The 20,550-nt window shown below is 53.9% G+C and overlaps 1 protein-coding gene across 2 annotated transcripts in view; it reads left to right on the top strand.

Moving 5' to 3' along the window:
- The window catches only part of LOC143997864 (acid-sensing ion channel 1C-like), a 98,834-nt gene extending 79,568 nt beyond the window's left edge, over positions 1-19,266 (top strand). Inside the window, exons 10-11 of one of the 2 annotated variants that reach the window (XM_077493699.1) lie at positions 16,347-16,399; positions 19,016-19,266. In XM_077493699.1, the coding sequence (XP_077349825.1) occupies positions 16,347-16,399; positions 19,016-19,094 (132 nt within the window). In that variant the 3' untranslated portion in view covers positions 19,095-19,266. The remainder of the gene's footprint in view (positions 1-16,346; positions 16,400-19,015) is intronic. The other variant, XM_077493700.1, reaches the window with a different exon arrangement.
- Positions 19,267-20,550: the final 1,284 nt, after the last annotated feature.

The following is a 20,550-nucleotide window of genomic DNA, read 5'->3' as shown; positions in this document are numbered from 1 at the left end:
TCAGCGCCTCCAGCTCCCCGTAGTACCCTCAAACTTAAAAAATGTCCCCAACTGCTTTCCAAAGTCCCACAGATTGCCCCAGGCCCCTGCAGCACCCTCCAATTTCCCACAGTGTCTCTATAAAATTCTCCAGCCTCCAAAAAAAGCCCCATCCAGAAACCTCATTACCTACAGGGCCACAAAGTCTTCCACAGAGTCCCCTAACCCCCTCCAGGACCCCCATCCCCCACAGTAACACACATCCAGAGTCTTCCAGCCTTTCAGTACATATTTTGCAGGCCTCAAGGGTTGTCACCTCATCCCCTAAAAACCATCCACATATTAATTACAGTAAACTCACTTGGGGCCTCATCTGCATTACATCAGCCTCAGAACCCGTGTAATTCATGTGTTCGGATTTAAAGGGTGAGGTGGCAACCCTAGACCTCATACTTTCCTTGTGTGAGCATAGACTTTATTTTTTTCTATTGGGGTGTTTGAGGAATTTTTGGGGCGCTGGCCTCAGTAAGGTTGGGGGGCCACTTCTTTAGAGCACTCAAAACCCAGCAGTACATAGAAGCAGTTACAAAGAGTGAGTGCTCTATACAGCAAACAGTATAACACAAACGATTAGCTTACCGAAAAATGGGTTCTACTGCTTCCAGGGTTGGATAAAACCCATGGCCCATCCCCCACATTGATGGGACCGGCCCCAGATACCCCTATAATATCTTCTCAAGTCTCCATTGTTGTAACCCACAGATTGCTCCCCCACCCAGCCCTGGCCTTATCGGCTCAGGTAGGATTTTGCTAGAAATCTTCAAAACCTGAGAGTGAAGGTCTGGGCTAGCCCCCTGTTACACATAGAACTCATTTCTAATGCATCCCCCCACCAGAACCAATGCACGAACACAGACCCCCCACCAGAACCAACCCACAAACAAAGACCCCCCACCAGAACCAACGCACCAACACAGACCCCCCACCAGAACCAACCCACAAACAAAGACCCCCCACCAGAACCAACGCACCAACACAGACCCCCCACCAGAACCAATGGACCAACACAGATCCCCACCAGAACCAACCCACCAACACATATCCCCCACCAGAACCAACACACCAACACAGACCCCCCACCAGAACCAATGGACCAACACAGATCCCCCACCAGAACCAACCAACACAGATCCCCACCAGAACCAACGTACCAACACAGACCTCCCACCAGAACCAACGCACCAACACAGACCTCCCACCAGAACCAACCCACCAACACAGACCTCCCACAAGAACCAACCCACTAACACAGACCTCCCACCAGAACCAACGCACCAACACAGATCCCCCACCAGAACCAACGCACCAACACAGATCCCCCACCAGAACCAACCCACCAACACAGACCCCCCACCAGAACCAATGGACCAACACAGACCCCCCACCAGAACCAACGCACCAACACAGACCCCCCACCAGAACCAACGCACAAACACAGATCCCCCACCAGAACCAACCCACCAACACAGACATCCCACCAGAACCAACACAGACCCCCCCCCCACCAGAACCAACCCACCAACACAGATCCCCACCAGAACCAACGCACCAACACAGATCCCCCACCAGAACCACCCCACCAACACAGATCCCCCACCAGAACCAACACAGATCCCCCACCAGAACCAACGCACCAACACATATCCCCCACCAGAACCAACGCACAAACACAGATCCCCCACCAGAACCAACGCACCAACACAGACCCCCCCACCAGAACCAACGCACCAACACAGACCCCCCACCAGAACCAACACAGATCCCGCACCAGAACCAACCCACCAACACAGACCTCCCACCAGAACCAACGCACCAACACAGATCCTGCACCAGGACCAACCCACCAACACAGACCTCCCACCAGAACCAACGCACCAACACAGATCCCCCACCAGAACCAACCCACCAACACAGACATCCCACCAGAACCAACACAGACCCCCCCCACCAGAACCAACCCACCAACACAGATCCCCCACCAGAACCAACGCACCAACACAGATCCCCCACCAGAACCAACCCACCAACACATATCCCCCACCAGAACCAACGCACCAACACAGATCCCCCACCAGAACCAACCCACCAACACAGATCCCCCACCAGAACCAACCCACCAACACATATCCCCCACCAGAACCAACACACCAACACAGATCCCCCACCAGAACCAACCCACCAACACAGATCCCCCACCAGAACCAACCCACCAACACAGACCGCCCACCAGAACCAACCAACCAACACATATCCCCCACCAGAACCAACGCACCAACACAGATCCCCCACCACAACCAACGTACCAACACAGATCCCCCCACCTGAACCAACCCACCAACACAGATCCCCCACCAGAACCAACACATATGCCCCACCAGAACCAACGCACCAACACAGATCCCCCCACCAGAACCAACGCACCAACACAGATCCCCCACCAGAACCAACCCACCAACACAGACCGCCCACCAGAACCAACCCACCAACACATATCCCCCACCAGAACCAATGCACCAACACAGATCCCCCACCAGAACCAACGCACCAACACAGATCCCCCACCAGAACCAACCCACCAACACAGATCCCGCACCAGGACCAACCCACCAACGCACCAACACAGATCCCCCACCAGAACCAACCCACCAACACAGACATCCCACCATAACCAACACAGACCCCCCCCACCAGAACCAACGCACCAACACAGACCCTCCCACCAGAACCAACGCACCAACACAGATCCCCCACCAGAACCAACCCACCAACACATATCCCCCACCAGAACCAATGCACCAACACATATCCCTCACCAGAACCAACCCACCAACACAGATCCCCCACCAGAACCAACCCACCAACACATATCCCCCACCAGAACCAACGCACCAACACAGATCCCCCATCAGAACCAACGTACCAACACAGATTCCCCCCACCTGAACCAACCCACCAACACAGATCCCCCACCAGAACCAACCCACCAACACATATGCCCCACCAGAACCAACGCACCAACACAGATCCCCCCACCAGAACCAACCCACCAACACAGATCCCCCACCAGAACCAACCCACCAACACAGACCGCCCACCAGAACCAACCCACCAACACATATCCCCCACCAGAACCAACGCACCAACACAGATCCCCCACCAGAACCAACGCACCAACACAGATCCCCCACCAGAACCAACCCACCAACACAGATCCCGCACCAGAACCAACCCACCAACACATATCCCCCACCAGAACCAACGCACCAACACAGATCCCCCACCAGAACCAACGCACCAACACAGATCCCCCACCAGAACCAACCCACCAACACAGATCCCCCCACCAGAACCAACCCACCAACACAGATCCCCCACCAGAACCAACCCACCAACACAGACCGCCCACCAGAACCAACCCACCAACACATATCCCCCACCAGAACCAACGCACCAACACAGATCCCCCACCAGAACCAACGCACCAACACAGATCCCCCACCAGAACCAACGCACCAACACAGATCCCCCACCAGAACCAACCCACCAACACAGATCCCCCACCAGAACCAACCCACCAACACAGATCCCGCACCAGGACCAACCCACCAACACAGACCTCCCACCAGAACCAACGCACCAACACAGATCCCCCACCAGAACCAACCCACCAACACATACATCCCACCAGAACCAACACAGACCCCCCCCCCACCAGAACCAACCCACCAACACAGATCCCCCACCAGAACCAACGCACCAACACAGATCCCCCACCAGAACCAACGCACCAACACAAATCCCCCACCAGAACCAACCCACCAACACATATCCCCCACCAGAACCAACGCACCAACACAGATCCCCCACCAGAACCAACCCACCAACACAGATCCCCCACCAGAACCAACCCACCAACACATATCCCCCACCAGAACCAACACACCAACACAGATCCCCCACCAGAACCAACCCACCAACACAGATCCCCCACCAGAACCAACCCACCAACACAGACCGCCCACCAGAACCAACCCACCAACACATATCCCCCACCAGAACCAACGCACCAACACAGATCCCCCCACCTGAACCAACCCACCAACACAGATCCCCCACCAGAACCAACCCACCAACACATATGCCCCACCAGAACCAACGCACCAACACAGATCCCCCCACCAGAACCAATGCACCAACACAGATCCCCCACCAGAACCAACGCACCAACACAGACCGCCCACCAGAACCAACCCACCAACACATATCCCCCACCAGAACCAACGCACCAACACAGATCCCCCACCAGAACCAACGCACCAACACAGATCCCCCACCAGAACCAACCCACCAACACATATCCCCCACCAGAACCAACGCACCAACACAGACCCCCCCCACCAGAACCAACGCACCAACACAGACCCCCCCACCAGAACCAACCCACCAACACAGATCCCCCACCAGAACCAACCCATCAACACATATCCCCCACCAGAACCAACACACCAACACAGATCCCCCACCAGAACCAACCCACCAACACAGACCCCCCACCAGAACCAACCCACCAACACAGACCCCCCAAAAGAACCAACGCACCAACACAGACCCCCCCACCAGAACCAACGCACCAACACAGACCCCCCCACCAGAACCAACGCACCAACACAGACCCCCCACCAGAACCAACGCACCAACACAGACCCCCCCACCAGAACCAACGCACCAACACAGACCCCCCCACCAGAACCAACGCACCAACACAGACCCCCCACCAGAACCAACGCACCAACACAGACCCCCCACCAGAACCAACGCACCAACAAAAACCTCCCACCAGAACCAACACACCAACACAGACCTCCCACAGACTCCTCAATCCTGCACACTGTGCATAGCACACTCCTAAACAATTGCACTCTGTACACAGTGCACTTCCGAACCCAGCACTCTGTACTCTGAGCACCATGCACTCCAGAACTAGGGGTGGAGTCCAGGTGTTGCGTGTTAGGGGTGTAGTCTGTGTTGTGTGTTAGGGGTAGAGTCTGTTGTGTGTTAGTGGTGGAGTCTCTGCAGGCATGTACTGGCCATAGGGACTATAGGGAGTTTCCCGGTGGGCCGATGGCTCAGTGGGCCGGTTTCAGTGACAGCCAGTGGCATCGCTGGGGGGGGGGACTTTTGGGGCTATAGCCCAGAATCTGGGGCCCATAGCCCCGAGTCAGTGCAGGAGTCCCCAACCACAAGGTCCCGGCCCACTATCTGCCCTCTTTCTGGTGACCCTGATATTAGGAGGGGCTCTCTGTGGACCCAGATGTAAGGGGGGGCTCTGTGGGGACCCAGATGTAAGGCAGATGATCTCTGGGGACTCTAAAGTAAGAGGGGCTCTCTGGGGACCCTGATGTAAGGGGAAGGCTATCTGAGGACCCTGGTGTAAGTGGGGGCTCTCTGGGGACCCAGATGTAAGGAGGGGCTCTCTGGCGACCCTGATATAAGGGGGGCTCTCTGGGGACCCTGATGTAAGGAGGGGCTCTCTGGGGACCCAGATGTAAGGAGGGGCTCTCTGGGGACCCAGATGTAAGGAGGGGCTCTCTGGGAACCCTGATGTAAGGAGGGGCTCTCTGGGGACCCTGATGTAAGGAGGGGCTCTCTGGGGACCCAGATGTAAGGAGGGGCTCTCTGGGGACCCAGATGTAAGGAGGGACTCTCTGGGGACCCAGATGTAAGGAGGGGCTCTCTGGGAACCCAGATGTAAGGAGGGGCTCTCTGGGGACCCAGATGTAAGGAGGGGCTCTCTGGGGACCCTGATGTAAGGAGGGGCTCTCTGGGGACCCTGATGTAAGGGGAAGGCTATCTGAGGACCCTGGTGTAAGTGGGGGCTCTCTGGGAACCCAGATGTAAGGAGGGGCTCTCTGGCGACCCAGATGTAAGGAGGGGCTCTCTGGCGACCCAGATGTAAGGAGGGGCTCTCTGGCGACCCAGATGTAAGGAGGGGCTCTCTGGGGACCCAGATGTAAGGAGGGGCTCTCTGGGAACCCTGATGTAAGGAGGGGCTCTCTGGGGACCCTGATGTAAGGAGGGGCTCTCTGGGGACCCAGATGTAAGGAGGGGCTCTCTGGGGACCCAGATGTAAGGAGGGACTCTCTGGGGACCCAGATGTAAGGAGGGGCTCTCTGGGAACCCAGATGTAAGGAGGGGCTCTCTGGGGACCCAGATGTAAGGAGGGGCTCTCTGGGACCCTGATGTAAGGAGGGGCTCTCTGGGGACCCTGATGTAAGGGGAAGGCTATCTGAGGACCCTGGTGTAAGTGGGGGCTCTCTGGGAACCCAGATGTAAGGAGGGGCTCTCTGGCGACCCAGATGTAAGGAGGGGCTCTCTGGCGACCCAGATGTAAGGAGGGGCTCTCTGGCGACCCAGATGTAAGGAGGGGCTCTCTGGGGACCCAGATGTAAGGAGGGGCTCTCTGGGAACCCTGATGTAAGGAGGGGCTCTCTGGGGACCCTGATGTAAGGAGGGGCTCTCTGGGGACCCAGATGTAAGGAGGGGCTCTCTGGGGACCCAGATGTAAGGAGGGACTCTCTGGGGACCCAGATGTAAGGAGGGGCTCTCTGGGAACCCAGATGTAAGGAGGGGCTCTCTGGGGACCCAGATGTAAGGAGGGGCTCTCTGGGGACCCTGATATAAGGGGGCTCTCTGGGGACTCTGATGTAAGAGAGGCTCTCTGGGGACCCTGATGTAAGGGGAAGGCTATCTGAGGACCCTGGTGTAAGTGGGGGCTCTCTGGGAACCCAGATGTAAGGAGGGGCTCTCTGGGGACCCAGATGTAAGGGGGGGCTCTCTGGGGACCCTGATATAAGGGGGCTCTCTGGGGACTCTGATGTAAGAGAGGCTCTCTGGGGACCCTGATGTAAGGGGAAGGCTATCTGAGGACCCTGGTGTAAGTGGGGGCTCTCTGGGAACCCAGATGTAAGGAGGGGCTCTCTGTGGACCCGGATTTAAGGGGGGGCTCTGTGGGGACCCAGATGTAAGGCAGATGATCTCTGGGGACTCTAAAGTAAGAGGGGCTCTCTGGGGACCCTGATGTAAGGGGAAGGCTATCTGAGGACCCTGGTGTAAGTGGGGGCTCTCTGGGGACCCAGATATAAGGAGGGGCTCTCTGGCGACCCTGATATAAGGGGGGCTCTCTGGGGACCCTGATGTAAGGAGGGGCTCTCTGGGGACCCAGATGTAAGGAGGGGCTCTCTGGGGACCCAGATGTAAGGAGGGGCTCTCTGGGGACCCTGATGTAAGGAGGGGCTCTCTGGGGACCCTGATGTAAGGAGGGGCTCTCTGGGGACCCAGATGTAAGGAGGGGCTCTCTGGGGACCCAGATGTAAGGAGGGGCTCTCTGGGGACCCAGATGTAAGGAGGGGCTCTCTGGGGACCCTGATATAAGGGGGCTCTCTGGGGACTCTGATGTAAGAGAGGCTCTCTGGGGACCCTGATGTAAGGGGAAGGCTATCTGAGGACCCTGGTGTAAGTGGGGGCTCTCTGGGAACCCAGATGTAAGGAGGGGCTCTCTGGGGACCCTGATGTAAGGAGGGGCTCTCTGGCGACCCAGATGTAAGGAGGGGCTCTCTGGGGACCCAGATGTAAGGAGGGGCTCTCTGGGGACCCTGATGTAAGGAGGGGCTCTCTGGGGACCCTGATGTAAGGAGGGGCTCTCTGGGGACCCTGATGTAAGGAGGGGCTCTCTGGGGACCCTGATGTAAGGGGGGCTCTCTAGGGGCTTTTTTGCGCAATTGCGTACAGTTTATATACTGTTTTTTGCGTGTTTGCAAAATTAAAGTGGGCCGGTCTGGATGAAGTCCAGGGCCAAATTTTTCTCCCAGTCCAGCCCTGAGTCTCTGTGTTGTGTGTTAGGGGTGGAGTCTCTGTGTTGTGTGTTAGGGGTGGGGTCCCTGGGTTGTGTGTTAGGGGTGGGGTCTCTGTGTTGTGTGTTAGGGGTGGGGTCTCTGTGTTGTGTGTTAGGGGTGGGGTCTCTGTGTTGTGTGTTAGGGGTGGGGTCTCTGTGTTGTGTGTTAGTGGTGGAGTCTCTGTGTTGTGTGTTAGGGGTGGGGTCTCTGTGTTGTGTGTTAGTGGTGGAGTCTCTGTGTTGTGTGTTAGGGGTGGGGTCTCTGTGTTGTGTGTTAGGGGTGGGGTCTCTGTGTTGAGTGTTAGGGGTGGGGTCTCTGTGTTGTATGTTAGGGGTAGAGTCTGTTGTGTGTTAGGGGTGGAGTTTCTGTGTTGTGTGTTAGGGGTGGGGTCTCTGTGTTGTGTGTTAGGGGTGGAGTCTCTGTGTTGTGTGTTAAGGGTGGAGTCTCTGTGTTGTGTGTTAGGGGTGGGGTCTCTGTGTTGAGTGTTAGGGGTGGGGTCTCTGTGTTGTATGTTAGGGGTAGAGTCTGTTGTGTGTTAGGGGTGGAGTTTCTGTGTTGTGTGTTAGGGGTGGGGTCTCTGTGTTGTGTGTTAGGGGTGGAGTCTCTGTGTTGTGTGTTAAGGGTGGAGTCTCTGTGTTGTGTGTTAGTGGTGGAGTCTCTGTGTTGTGTGTTAGGGGTGGGGTCTATGTGTTGTGTGTTAGTGGTGGAGTCAATGTGTTGTGTGTTAGGGGTGTAGTCTCTGTGCTGTGTGTTAGGGGTGGGGTCTCTGTGCTGTGTGTTAGGGGTGGAGTCCCTGTGTTGTGTGTTAGGGGTGGAGTCTCGGTGTTGCATGTTAGGGGTGTAGTCTGTTCCGTGTTAGGGGTGGTCTCTGTGTTGTGTGTTAGGGGTGGAGTTTCTGTGTTGTGTGTTGGGGTGAAGTCAATGTGTTGTATGTTAGGGGTGGAGTCTATGTGTTGTGTGTTAGGGGTGGAGTCTTTGTGTTGTGTGTTAGGGGTGGAGTCTTTGTGTTGTGTGTTAGGGGTGGGGTCTCTGTGTTGTGTGTTAGGGGTGGGGTCTCTGTGTTGTGTGTTAGGGGTGGGGTCTCTGTGTTGTATGTTAGGGGTGGGGTCTCTGTGTTGTATGTTAGGGGTAGAGTCTGTTGTGTGTTAGGGGTGGAGTTTCTGTGTTGTGTGTTAGGGGTGGGGTCTCTGTGTTGTGTGTTAGGGGTGGAGTCTCTGTGTTGTGTGTTAGTGGTGGAGTCTCTGTGTTGTGTGTTAGGGGTGGGGTCTATGTGTTGTGTGTTAGTGGTGGAGTCAATGTGTTGTGTGTTAGGGGTGTAGTCTCTGTGCTGTGTGTTAGGGGTGGAGTCCCTGTGTTGTGTGTTAGGGGTGGAGTCTCGGTGTTGTGTGTTAGGGGTGGAGTCCCTGTGTTGTGTGTTAGGGGTGGAGTCTCGGTGTTGCATGTTAGGGGTGTAGTCTGTTCCGTGTTAGGGGTGGTCTCTGTGTTGTGTGTTAGGGGTGGAGTCCCTGTGTTGTGTGTTAGGGGTGGGGTCTCTGTGTCCTGTATTAGGGGTGGGGTCTCTGTTTTGTGTGTTAGGGGTGGAGTCTCTGTGTTGTGTGTTGGGGTGGAGTCAATGTGTTGTATGTTAGGGGTGGGGTCTATGTGTTGTGTTAGGGGTGGAGTCTTTGTGTTGTGTGTTAGGGGTGGGGTCTTTGTGTTGTGTGTTAGGGGTGGGGTCTCTGTGTTGTGTGTTAGGGGTGGGGTCTCTGTGTTGTGTGTTAGGGGTGGGGTCTCTGTGTTGTGTGTTAGGGGTGGGGTTTCTGTGTTGTGTGTTAGGGGTGTAGTCTCTGTGCTGTGTGTTAGGGGTGGAGTCCCTGTGTTGTGTGTTAGGGGTGGAGTCTCGGTGTTGTGTGTTAGGGGTGTAGTCTGTTCCGTGTTAGGGGTGGTCTCTGTGTTGTGTGCTAGGGGTGGAGTCCCTGTGTTGTGTGTTAGGGGTGGGGTCTCTGTGTCCTGTATTAGGGGTGGGGTCTCTGTTTTGTGTGTTAGGGGTGGAGTCTCTGTGTTGTGTGTTGGGGTGGAGTCAATGTGTTGTATGTTAGGGGTGGGGTCTGTGTTGTGTGTTAGGGGTGGAGTCTTTGTGTTGTGTGTTAGGGGTAGAGTCTGTTGTGTGTTAGGGGTGGAGTTTCTGTGTTGTGTGTTAGGGGTGTAGCCTCTGTGCTGTGTGTTAGGGGTGGAGTCCCTGTGTTGTGTGTTAGGGGTGGAGTCTCGGTGTTGTGTGTTAGGGGTGGAGTCCCTGTGTTGTGTGTTAGGGGTGGAGTCTCGGTGTTGCATGTTAGGGGTGTAGTCTGTTCCGTGTTAGGGGTGGTCTCTGTGTTGTGTGTTAGGGGTGGAGTCCCTGTGTTGTGTGTTAGGGGTGGGGTCTCTGTGTCCTGTATTAGGGGTGGGGTCTCTGTTTTGTGTGTTAGGGGTGGAGTCTCTGTGTTGTGTGTTGGGGTGGAGTCAATGTGTTGTATGTTAGGGGTGGGGTCTGTGTTGTGTGTTAGGGGTGGAGTCTTTGTGTTGTGTGTTAGGGGTGGAGTCTTTGTGTTGTGTGTTAGGGGTGGGGTCTTTGTGTTGTGTGTTAGGGGTGGGGTCTCTGTGTTGTGTGTTAGGGGTGGGGTCTCTGTGTTGTGTGTTAGGGGTGGGGTCTCTGTGTTGTGTGTTAGGGGTGGGGTCTCTGTGTTGTGTGTTAGGGGTAGGGTCTCTGTGTTGAGTGTTAGGGGTGGGGTCTCTGTGTTGTATGTTAGGGGTAGAGTCTGTTGTGTGTTAGGGGTGGAGTTTCTGTGTTGTGTGTTAGGGGTGGGGTCTCTGTGTTGTGTGTTAGGGGTGGAGTCTCTGTGTTGTGTGTTAAGGGTGGAGTCTCTGTGTTGTGTGTTAGTGGTGGAGTCTCTGTGTTGTGTGTTAGGGGTGGGGTCTCTGTGTTGTGTGTTAGGGGTGGAGTCTCTGTGTTGTGTGTTAGGGGTGGAGTCTCTGTGTTGTGTGTTAGGGGTGGGGTCTCTGTGTTGAGTGTTAGGGGTAGAGTCTGTTGTGTGTTAGGGGTGGAGTTTCTTTTTTTTGTGTTAGGGGTGGGGTCTCTGTGTTGTGTGTTAGGGGTGGAGTCTCTGTGTTGTGTGTTAGGGGTGGAGTCTCTGTGTTGAGTGTTAGGGGTGGGGTCTCTGTGTTGTATGTTAGGGGTAGAGTCTGTTGTGTGTTAGGGGTGGAGTTTCTTTTTTTTGTGTTAGGGGTGGGGTCTCTGTGTTGTGTGTTAGGGGTGGAGTCTCTGTGTTGTGTGTTAAGGGTGGAGTCTCTGTGTTGTGTGTTAGTGGTGGAGTCTCTGTGTTGTGTGTTAGGGGTGGGGTCTCTGTGTTGTGTGTTAGGGGTGGAGTCTCTGTGTTGTGTGTTAAGGGTGGAGTCTCTGTGTTGTGTGTTAGTGGTGGAGTCTCTGTGTTGTGTGTTAGGGGTGGGGTCTATGTGTTGTGTGTTAGTGGTGGAGTCAATGTGTTGTGTGTTAGGGGTGTAGTCTCTGTGCTGTGTGTTAGGGGTGGAGTCCCTGTGTTGTGTGTTAGGGGTGGAGTCTCGGTGTTGCATGTTAGGGGTGTAGTCTGTTCCGTGTTAGGGGTGGTCTCTGTGTTGTGTGTTAGGGGTGGAGTCCCTGTGTTGTGTGTTAGGGGTGGGGTCTCTGTGTCCTGTATTAGGGGTGGGGTCTCTGTTTTGTGTGTTAGGGGTGGAGTCTCTGTGTTGTGTGTTGGGGTGGAGTCAATGTGTTGTATGTTAGGGGTGGGGTCTATGTGTTGTGTGTTAGGGGTGGAGTCTTTGTGTTGTGTGTTAGGGGTGGAGTCTTTGTGTTGTGTGTTAGGGGTGGGGTCTTTGTGTTGTGTGTTAGGGGTGGGGTCTCTGTGTTGTGTGTTAGGGGTGTGGTCTCTGTGTTGTGTGTTAGTGGTGGAGTCTCTGTGTTGTGTGTTAAGGGTGGAGTCTCTGTGTTGTGTGTTAGTGGTGGAGTCTCTGTGTTGTGTGTTAGGGGTGGGGTCTCTGTGTTGTGTGTTAGGGGTGGAGTCTCTGTGTTGTGTGTTAGGGGTGGGGTCTCTGTGTTGAGTGTTAGGGGTGGGGTCTCTGTGTTGTATGTTAGGGGTAGAGTCTGTTGTGTGTTAGGGGTGGAGTTTCTGTGTTGTGTGTTAGGGGTGGGGTCTCTGTGTTGTGTGTTAGGGGTGGAGTCTCTGTGTTGTGTGTTAAGGGTGGAGTCTCTGTGTTGTGTGTTAGTGGTGGAGTCTATGTGTTGTGTGTTAGGGGTGGAGTCTCTGTGTTGTGTGTTAAGGGTGGAGTCTCTGTGTTGTGTGTTAGTGGTGGAGTCTCTGTGTTGTGTGTTAGGGGTGGGGTCTATGTGTTGTGTGTTAGTGGTGGAGTCAATGTGTTGTGTGTTAGGGGTGTAGTCTCTGTGCTGTGTGTTAGGGGTGGAGTCCCTGTGTTGTGTGTTAGGGGTGGAGTCTCTGTGTTGCATGTTAGGGGTGTAGTCTGTTCCGTGTTAGGGGTGGTCTCTGTGTTGTGTGTTAGGGGTGGAGTCCCTGTGTTGTGTGTTAGGGGTGGGGTCTCTGTTTTGTGTGTTAGGGGTGGAGTCTCTGTGTTGTGTGTTGGGGTGGAGTCAATGTGTTGTATGTTAGGGGTGGGGTCTATGTGTTGTGTGTTAGGGGTGGAGTCTTTGTGTTGTGTGTTAGGGGTGGAGTCTTTGTGTTGTGTGTTAGGGGTGGGGTCTTTGTGTTGTGTGTTAGGGGTGGGGTCTCTGTGTTGTGTGTTAGGGGTGTGGTCTCTGTGTTGTGTGTTAGTGGTGGAGTCTCTGTGTTGTGTGTTAAGGGTGGAGTCTCTGTGTTGTGTGTTAGTGGTGGAGTCTCTGTGTTGTGTGTTAGGGGTGGGGTCTCTGTGTTGTGTGTTAGGGGTGGAGTCTCTGTGTTGTGTGTTAGGGGTGGGGTCTCTGTGTTGAGTGTTAGGGGTGGGGTCTCTGTGTTGTATGTTAGGGGTAGAGTCTGTTGTGTGTTAGGGGTGGAGTTTCTGTGTTGTGTGTTAGGGGTGGGGTCTCTGTGTTGTGTGTTAGGGGTGGAGTCTCTGTGTTGTGTGTTAAGGGTGGAGTCTCTGTGTTGTGTGTTAGTGGTGGAGTCTATGTGTTGTGTGTTAGGGGTGGAGTCTCTGTGTTGTGTGTTAAGGGTGGAGTCTCTGTGTTGTGTGTTAGTGGTGGAGTCTCTGTGTTGTGTGTTAGGGGTGGGGTCTATGTGTTGTGTGTTAGTGGTGGAGTCAATGTGTTGTGTGTTAGGGGTGTAGTCTCTGTGCTGTGTGTTAGGGGTGGAGTCCCTGTGTTGTGTGTTAGGGGTGGAGTCTCTGTGTTGCATGTTAGGGGTGTAGTCTGTTCCGTGTTAGGGGTGGTCTCTGTGTTGTGTGTTAGGGGTGGAGTCCCTGTGTTGTGTGTTAGGGGTGGGGTCTCTGTGTCCTGTATTAGGGGTGGGGTCTCTGTTTTGTGTGTTAGGGGTGGAGTCTCTGTGTTGTGTGTTGGGGTGGAGTCAATGTGTTGTATGTTAGGGGTGGGGTCTGTGTTGTGTGTTAGGGGTGGAGTCTTTGTGTTGTGTGTTAGGGGTGGAGTCTTTGTGTTGTGTGTTAGGGGTGGGGTCTTTGTGTTGTGTGTTAGGGGTGGGGTCTCTGTGTTGTGTGTTAGGGGTGGGGTCTCTGTGTTGTGTGTTAGGGGTGGGGTCTCTGTGTTGTGTGTTAGGGGTGGGGTCTCTGTGTTGTGTGTTAGGGGTGGGGTCTCTGTGTTGAGTGTTAGGGGTGGGGTCTCTGTGTTGTATGTTAGGGGTAGAGTCTGTTGTGTGTTAGGGGTGGAGTTTCTGTGTTGTGTGTTAGGGGTGGGGTCTCTGTGTTGTGTGTTAGGGGTGGGGTCTCTGTGTTGTGTGTTAGTGGTGGGGTCTCTGTGTTGTGTGTTAGGGGTGGGGTCTCTGTGTTGTATGTTAGGGGTAGAGTCTGTTGTGTGTTAGGGGTGGAGTTTCTGTGTTGTGTGTTAGGGGTGGGGTCTCTGTGTTGTGTGTTAGGGGTGGAGTCTCTGTGTTGTGTGTTAAGGGTGGAGTCTCTGTGTTGTGTGTTAGTGGTGGAGTCTCTGTGTTGTGTGTTAGGGGTGGGGTCTCTGTGTTGTGTGTTAGGGGTGGAGTCTCTGTGTTGTGTGTTAGGGGTGGAGTCTCTGTGTTGTGTGTTAGGGGTGGGGTCTCTGTGTTGAGTGTTAGGGGTAGAGTCTGTTGTGTGTTAGGGGTGGAGTTTCTTTTTTTTGTGTTAGGGGTGGGGTCTCTGTGTTGTGTGTTAGGGGTGGAGTCTCTGTGTTGTGTGTTAGGGGTGGAGTCTCTGTGTTGAGTGTTAGGGGTGGGGTCTCTGTGTTGTATGTTAGGGGTAGAGTCTGTTGTGTGTTAGGGGTGGAGTTTCTTTTTTTTGTGTTAGGGGTGGGGTCTCTGTGTTGTGTGTTAGGGGTGGAGTCTCTGTGTTGTGTGTTAAGGGTGGAGTCTCTGTGTTGTGTGTTAGTGGTGGAGTCTCTGTGTTGTGTGTTAGGGGTGGGGTCTCTGTGTTGTGTGTTAGGGGTGGAGTCTCTGTGTTGTGTGTTAAGGGTGGAGTCTCTGTGTTGTGTGTTAGTGGTGGAGTCTCTGTGTTGTGTGTTAGGGGTGGGGTCTATGTGTTGTGTGTTAGTGGTGGAGTCAATGTGTTGTGTGTTAGGGGTGTAGTCTCTGTGCTGTGTGTTAGGGGTGGAGTCCCTGTGTTGTGTGTTAGGGGTGGAGTCTCGGTGTTGCATGTTAGGGGTGTAGTCTGTTCCGTGTTAGGGGTGGTCTCTGTGTTGTGTGTTAGGGGTGGAGTCCCTGTGTTGTGTGTTAGGGGTGGGGTCTCTGTGTCCTGTATTAGGGGTGGGGTCTCTGTTTTGTGTGTTAGGGGTGGAGTCTCTGTGTTGTGTGTTGGGGTGGAGTCAATGTGTTGTATGTTAGGGGTGGGGTCTATGTGTTGTGTGTTAGGGGTGGAGTCTTTGTGTTGTGTGTTAGGGGTGGAGTCTTTGTGTTGTGTGTTAGGGGTGGGGTCTTTGTGTTGTGTGTTAGGGGTGGGGTCTCTGTGTTGTGTGTTAGTGGTGGAGTCTCTGTGTTGTGTGTTAAGGGTGGAGTCTCTGTGTTGTGTGTTAGTGGTGGAGTCTCTGTGTTGAGTGTTAGGGGTGGGGTCTCTGTGTTGTATGTTAGGGGTAGAGTCTGTTGTGTGTTAGGGGTGGAGTTTCTGTGTTGTGTGTTAGGGGTGGGGTCTCTGTGTTGTGTGTTAGGGGTGGAGTCTCTGTGTTGTGTGTTAAGGGTGGAGTCTCTGTGTTGTGTGTTAGTGGTGGAGTCTATGTGTTGTGTGTTAGGGGTGGAGTCTCTGTGTTGTGTGTTAAGGGTGGAGTCTCTGTGTTGTGTGTTAGTGGTGGAGTCTCTGTGTTGTGTGTTAGGGGTGGGGTCTATGTGTTGTGTGTTAGTGGTGGAGTCTCTGTGTTGTGTGTTAGGGGTGTAGTCTCTGTGCTGTGTGTTAGGGGTGGAGTCCCTGTGTTGTGTGTTAGGGGTGGAGTCTCTGTGTTGCATGTTAGGGGTGTAGTCTGTTCCGTGTTAGGGGTGGTCTCTGTGTTGTGTGTTAGGGGTGGAGTCCCTGTGTTGTGTGTTAGGGGTGGGGTCTCTGTGTCCTGTATTAGGGGTGGGGTCTCTGTTTTGTGTGTTAGGGGTGGAGTCTCTGTGTTGTGTGTTGGGGTGGAGTCAATGTGTTGTATGTTAGGGGTGGAGTCTATGTGTTGTGTGTTAGGGGTGGAGTCTATGTGTTGTGTGTTAGGGGTGGAGTCTTTGTGTTGTGTGTTAGGGGTGGAGTCTATGTGTTGTGTGTTAGGGGTAGAGTCTATGTGTTGTGTGTTAGGGGTGGAGTCTATGTGTTGTGTGTTAGGGGTGGAGTCTATGTGTTGTGTGTTAGGGGTGGAGTCTTTGTGTTGTGTGTTAGGGGTGGAATCTTTGTGTTGTGTGTTAGGGGTGGAGTCTCTGTGTTGTGTGTTAGGGGTGGAGTCTTTGTGTTGTGTGTTAGGGGTGGAGTCTCTGTGTTGTGTGTTAGGGGTGGAGTCTATGTGTTGTGTGTTAGGGGTGGGGTCTCTGTGTTGTTTGTTAGGGGTGGGGTCTCTGTGTTGTGTGTTAGGGGTGTGGTCTCTGTGTTGTTTGTTAGGGGTGGGGTCTCTGTGTTGTGTGTTTAGGGGCGGAGTCAATGTGTTGTATGTTGGGGTGGAGTTGCTGTTATAAAGACCATGGCTTACACATGGAGTCTTGGCTCAGTCTCGGTCTCACCATCCTTCCCCTCCCCCTCTCCCCTCCCAGTACTTGGTGCCTTACTCTCATCTCACCTCTCTTTGTCTTTCAGGGGAGCCCCGATGTCTTGTCCAGCCCCACCCTGGGGCACATTCATAACCCCAGGTAGTTACTGCGGGGGTGTAGAAGAGATGTGATGGATATGGGTGGAGGGTCCCCATTATGTATTATCCCTTTTGAATTGTCTGGGGTCCCAGCCTCGGCCCCCAATGAAAATCTCTTTTCAGGGTTAGGGGCCCAGACTGGCAGTATCAGTGTTGGCTCTGGGTCTTCTGCTGAGTGGTGGATTCTATTGTAACTGATTTATGACTATTGAAGACTCCATCACTACACTCAGCGTGTACTTACCTCTGGGATACCTACTGTACAGTGCTGACCACTAAAGAGTAGACATGGAATCCCACCACTCACCTTGGTCCTTATGGTTAGGGCCTGGCAAGGCTTAGGTGACTGTAGCAGCCAGGCTCCTCACCGGCTCTTCATCAGGTTGTGTAGAGTGCTATATGACTGAGCCAGAAGATCTGTCCAAAAGCTTTCCCTCAGATCCCCCCCGAGGTACTGACCCTACAATCAGATCTACCCCCGAGGTACTGACCCTACAATCAGATCCACCCCCGAGGTACCGACCCTACAATCAGATCCACCCCGAGGTACTGACCCTACAATCAGATCCACCCCCGAGGTACTGACCCTACAATCAGATCCACCCCCGAGGTACTGACCCTACAATCAGATCCACCCCCGAGGTACTGACCCTACAATCAGATCCACCCCCGAGGTACTGACCCTACAATCAGATTCACCCCGAGGTACTGACCCTACAATCAGATCCACCCCCGAGGTACCGACCCTACAATTAGATTCACCCTGGAAGTACTTACCTGCCAGTCAGATCAACTCCAGGGGTACTGATCCTACAATTAGATCCACCCTGGAAGTACTTACCTGCCAGTCAGATCAACTCCAGGGGTACTGATCCTACAATTAGATTCACCCTGGAGGTACTGACCTTCTAGTCAGATCAGCCCCAGAAATACGGATTTTCTAGTCAGAGCCTCCTAGAAGGTACCGATCTTCCAGTCTTATCCACCCCGAAGGCAATGATCCTCCAATCTGATTCACCCCAAAAGTACCGACTCATCAGGAGCCTGTACCAGCCAGGTTCCTCACCTACTTTCTATCACATGTACAGTACAGTGAGGTCAAGCCAGAAAATCCACCCCAGAGGTCCTGCCACCCCCCAACCAGACCCACCCCAGAGGTCCTACCCCCCCAGTCAGACCCACCCCAGAGGTCCTGCCCCCCCAACCAGACCCACCCCAGAGGTCCTACCCCCCCAGTCAGACCCACCCCAGAGGTCCTACCCCCCCAGTCAGACCCACCCCAGAGGCCCTGCCCCCCCCCCCCCCCCAGTCAGACCCATCTTAGAGGTCCTGACCCCCCCAGTCAGATCTTTATCACAGATACTGCCCCTCCAGTCAGACACACACCAGAGGTCTTAACCCTCCAGTCAGACCCACCCCAGAGGTCCTACCCCCCCAGTCAGACCCACCCCAGAGGTCCTGCCCCCCCCCCCCCAGTCAGACCCATCTTAGAGGTCCTGACCCCCCCAGTCAGATCTTTATCACAGATACTGCCCCTCCAGTCAGACACACACCAGAGGTCTTAACCCTCCAGTCAGACCCACCCCAGAGGTCCTGACCCCCTAGTCAGACCCACCCCAGAGGTCCTGACTCCCCAGTCAGATCCACTTCAGGGATACTGCCTCTCCAGTCAGACCCGCCCCAGAGGTCCTGATCCTCCAGTCAGACCTGCCCCAGAGGTCCTGCCCCTCCAGTCAGACCCGCCCCAGGAGTTCTGACCCTCCAGAGGTCCTGACCCTCCAGTCAGACCCACATGAGAGGTCCTGACTCCACAGTTCTGGTCAGATCCACCCCAGAGATACTGACCTTCTAGTCAGATCCACCTTGAAGGTACTGATCTTCCAGACATATCCAACCCAGAGGTAATGATCCTCCAATCTGATCCACCCCAGAAGTCCTGACCCTCCAGTCTGACCCACCCAAGAGATCCTGACCCCATTCAGACTTACCCAGAGGTCCTGACCCTCAAGTCAGACCCACTCCAGAGATCCTGACCCTCCAGTCAGGCCCATCCCAGTGGGTCCTGACCCCCCCCCCCCCCAGTTCTAGTCAGATCCACCTTGAAGGTACTGATCTTCCAGTCATATCCAACGCAGAGGTAATGATCCTCCAATCTGATCCACCCCAGAAGTCCTGACCCTCCAGTCAGATCCATCCCCGAGTTCCTGACCCTTCTCAGTCAGACCCAAACCAGAAGTTCTGACCCCCCAATTAGACCCGCCCCAGGGGTCCTGATCCCCTGGTAAGAACCACCTCAGAGGTTCTGACCCTTCAGTAAGATCCACCCCAGAGGTCCTGATCCCTTCAGTCAGCTTTGGGTTTCCAATGTACTGATCATCACAGATGAGTTGGTTTTATCCTCCAGACCCCGTATCTGAGATGAGGGCAGATCCCAGGTTTGAGGCAGACATGTCTACAGTTGTGTCCCATTGGATGGTGATGGGGGGCATTAGGGCCCAGATTAGGGTCTTGGGTTGACCTTCTGTACTCACCTTTACCCCATCCCCTTCCTTCCCCCGCCCTTCCCCCACACCTCCACCACCTCTCCAATCTCACATTCTCTTGTTTCTCTCTGTAGGATCCACGCTATGCACTGCGGGGCGGCCCATACTGCACTCGGTGCTCACCGCACCTCTTACCTCGTCACTCGGCTGTAGGGTCCATCAAGGAGTTTGCCTGCTGACACCCCCGACCCGCCTCCATATATATCTGATCTCTCCTGATTGGGTGCTGAGGAAACCTCCAGAACATCTCTAGGACCGGGGGATGGGCCTACCTCATTCTGTTCTGCATTGTACTACATTCTAATAAATCATTATCCATCCATTCCGTACAAATCTCTCATTTCATAACAAAAAATAATTCATTTGTACATTTCTTTTAGCCAAATAATGTTCAAAAAACTCCATTCCTCCCTGCAACACCCTTGTAATCATGGAGGTTCACTATCACACGCGGGCATTTCCTAGGGAGGTCTGCGTGCAAACACAGTCCACCTAGGAACGCCCACTCCTCCAAATTCACACCCACCCATCAAGACATTTTTGTATTTGCATAACTCCTCCCACTACTTGCTTTAGGACTGAGGGCTCTTGAGAGGAGTACTGAGGCGGGGATGTTACCAGGAAGCTATGTACAGCCCCTCCCCCCCAGCCATGATCTGTCTGCACTGCATAGAGAAGCACAGAGACCCAGTGATGACATCACTTAATCTACAAAAAAGGTATGTAATGAAAATGGAAAGGCTTTATTTCATAATTGTGTCATTGGAATGATGATGAGAGGGGGGAGGGGAGAACCAGGGAAGGCAAAATATAAGCAGAATAAACTTAAACACATAGAGATGGGCGTGGACATTTTCCAAAACTCAGCCAATTGCTGTATAGAACTGATGAGATCACTGAGGTGCTTTCTGCCACACCCCTTTGAGTTCTTCCTGACCCTGACTACAAGCCTGGAATAGAAGAACATTCTCCCATCTCTGCTAACCTTCTTAGGTTCCCTCCGACGTCCCCTTCAATATTCCCTCTGATATCTCCTCCAATTTCCTCTCCAATGCCCCCCTCTAATGTACCCTCCATAATTTCCTCTGATATTCTTTCCAACGTCCCCTCCGATGTCCCCTCTGATGTTCTCTCTTATGTTCCACCAAATGTGCCCCCTCGGATGCCCACTCCAATGTCCTCTCTGAAGTCCCCTCTGATGTCTTCGCTGATGTCCCCTCCAATGTTCCCTGTGATGTCCTATCTTTCTGGAGTCACCCCTCCAATGTCCCTCCTGATGCCCCCCTCTAATGTTCTTCTTAATGTTCCCCCCATTGCCCCTCTTCTGATGCCCGCCCCAATGTCCTCTCTGATGTCTCCTCTACTGTTGCATTCCTCTGAAGACCCCTCTGATGTTCCCTTCAATGTCCCCCTCTGATATCTCCTCCAATTTCCTCTCCAATGCCCCCCTCTAATGTACCCTCCATAATTTCCTCTGATATTCTTTCCAACGTCCCCTCCGATGTCCCCTCTGATGTTCTCTCTTATGTTCCACCAAATGTGCCCCCTCGGATGCCCACTCCAATGTCCTCTCTGAAGTCCCCTCTGATGTCTTCGCTGATGTCCCCTC

This window comes from Lithobates pipiens, unplaced genomic scaffold, assembly GCF_037356315.1.
Source record: "Lithobates pipiens isolate NorthernLeopardFrog02 unplaced genomic scaffold, aLitPip1_a1.2 Scaffold_19, whole genome shotgun sequence".
In the NCBI taxonomy this organism is placed as follows: domain Eukaryota; kingdom Metazoa; phylum Chordata; class Amphibia; order Anura; family Ranidae; genus Lithobates; species Lithobates pipiens.
Note: the sequence above shows the minus strand (reverse complement) of the source record. Positions and strands in the feature narration are given on the sequence as shown.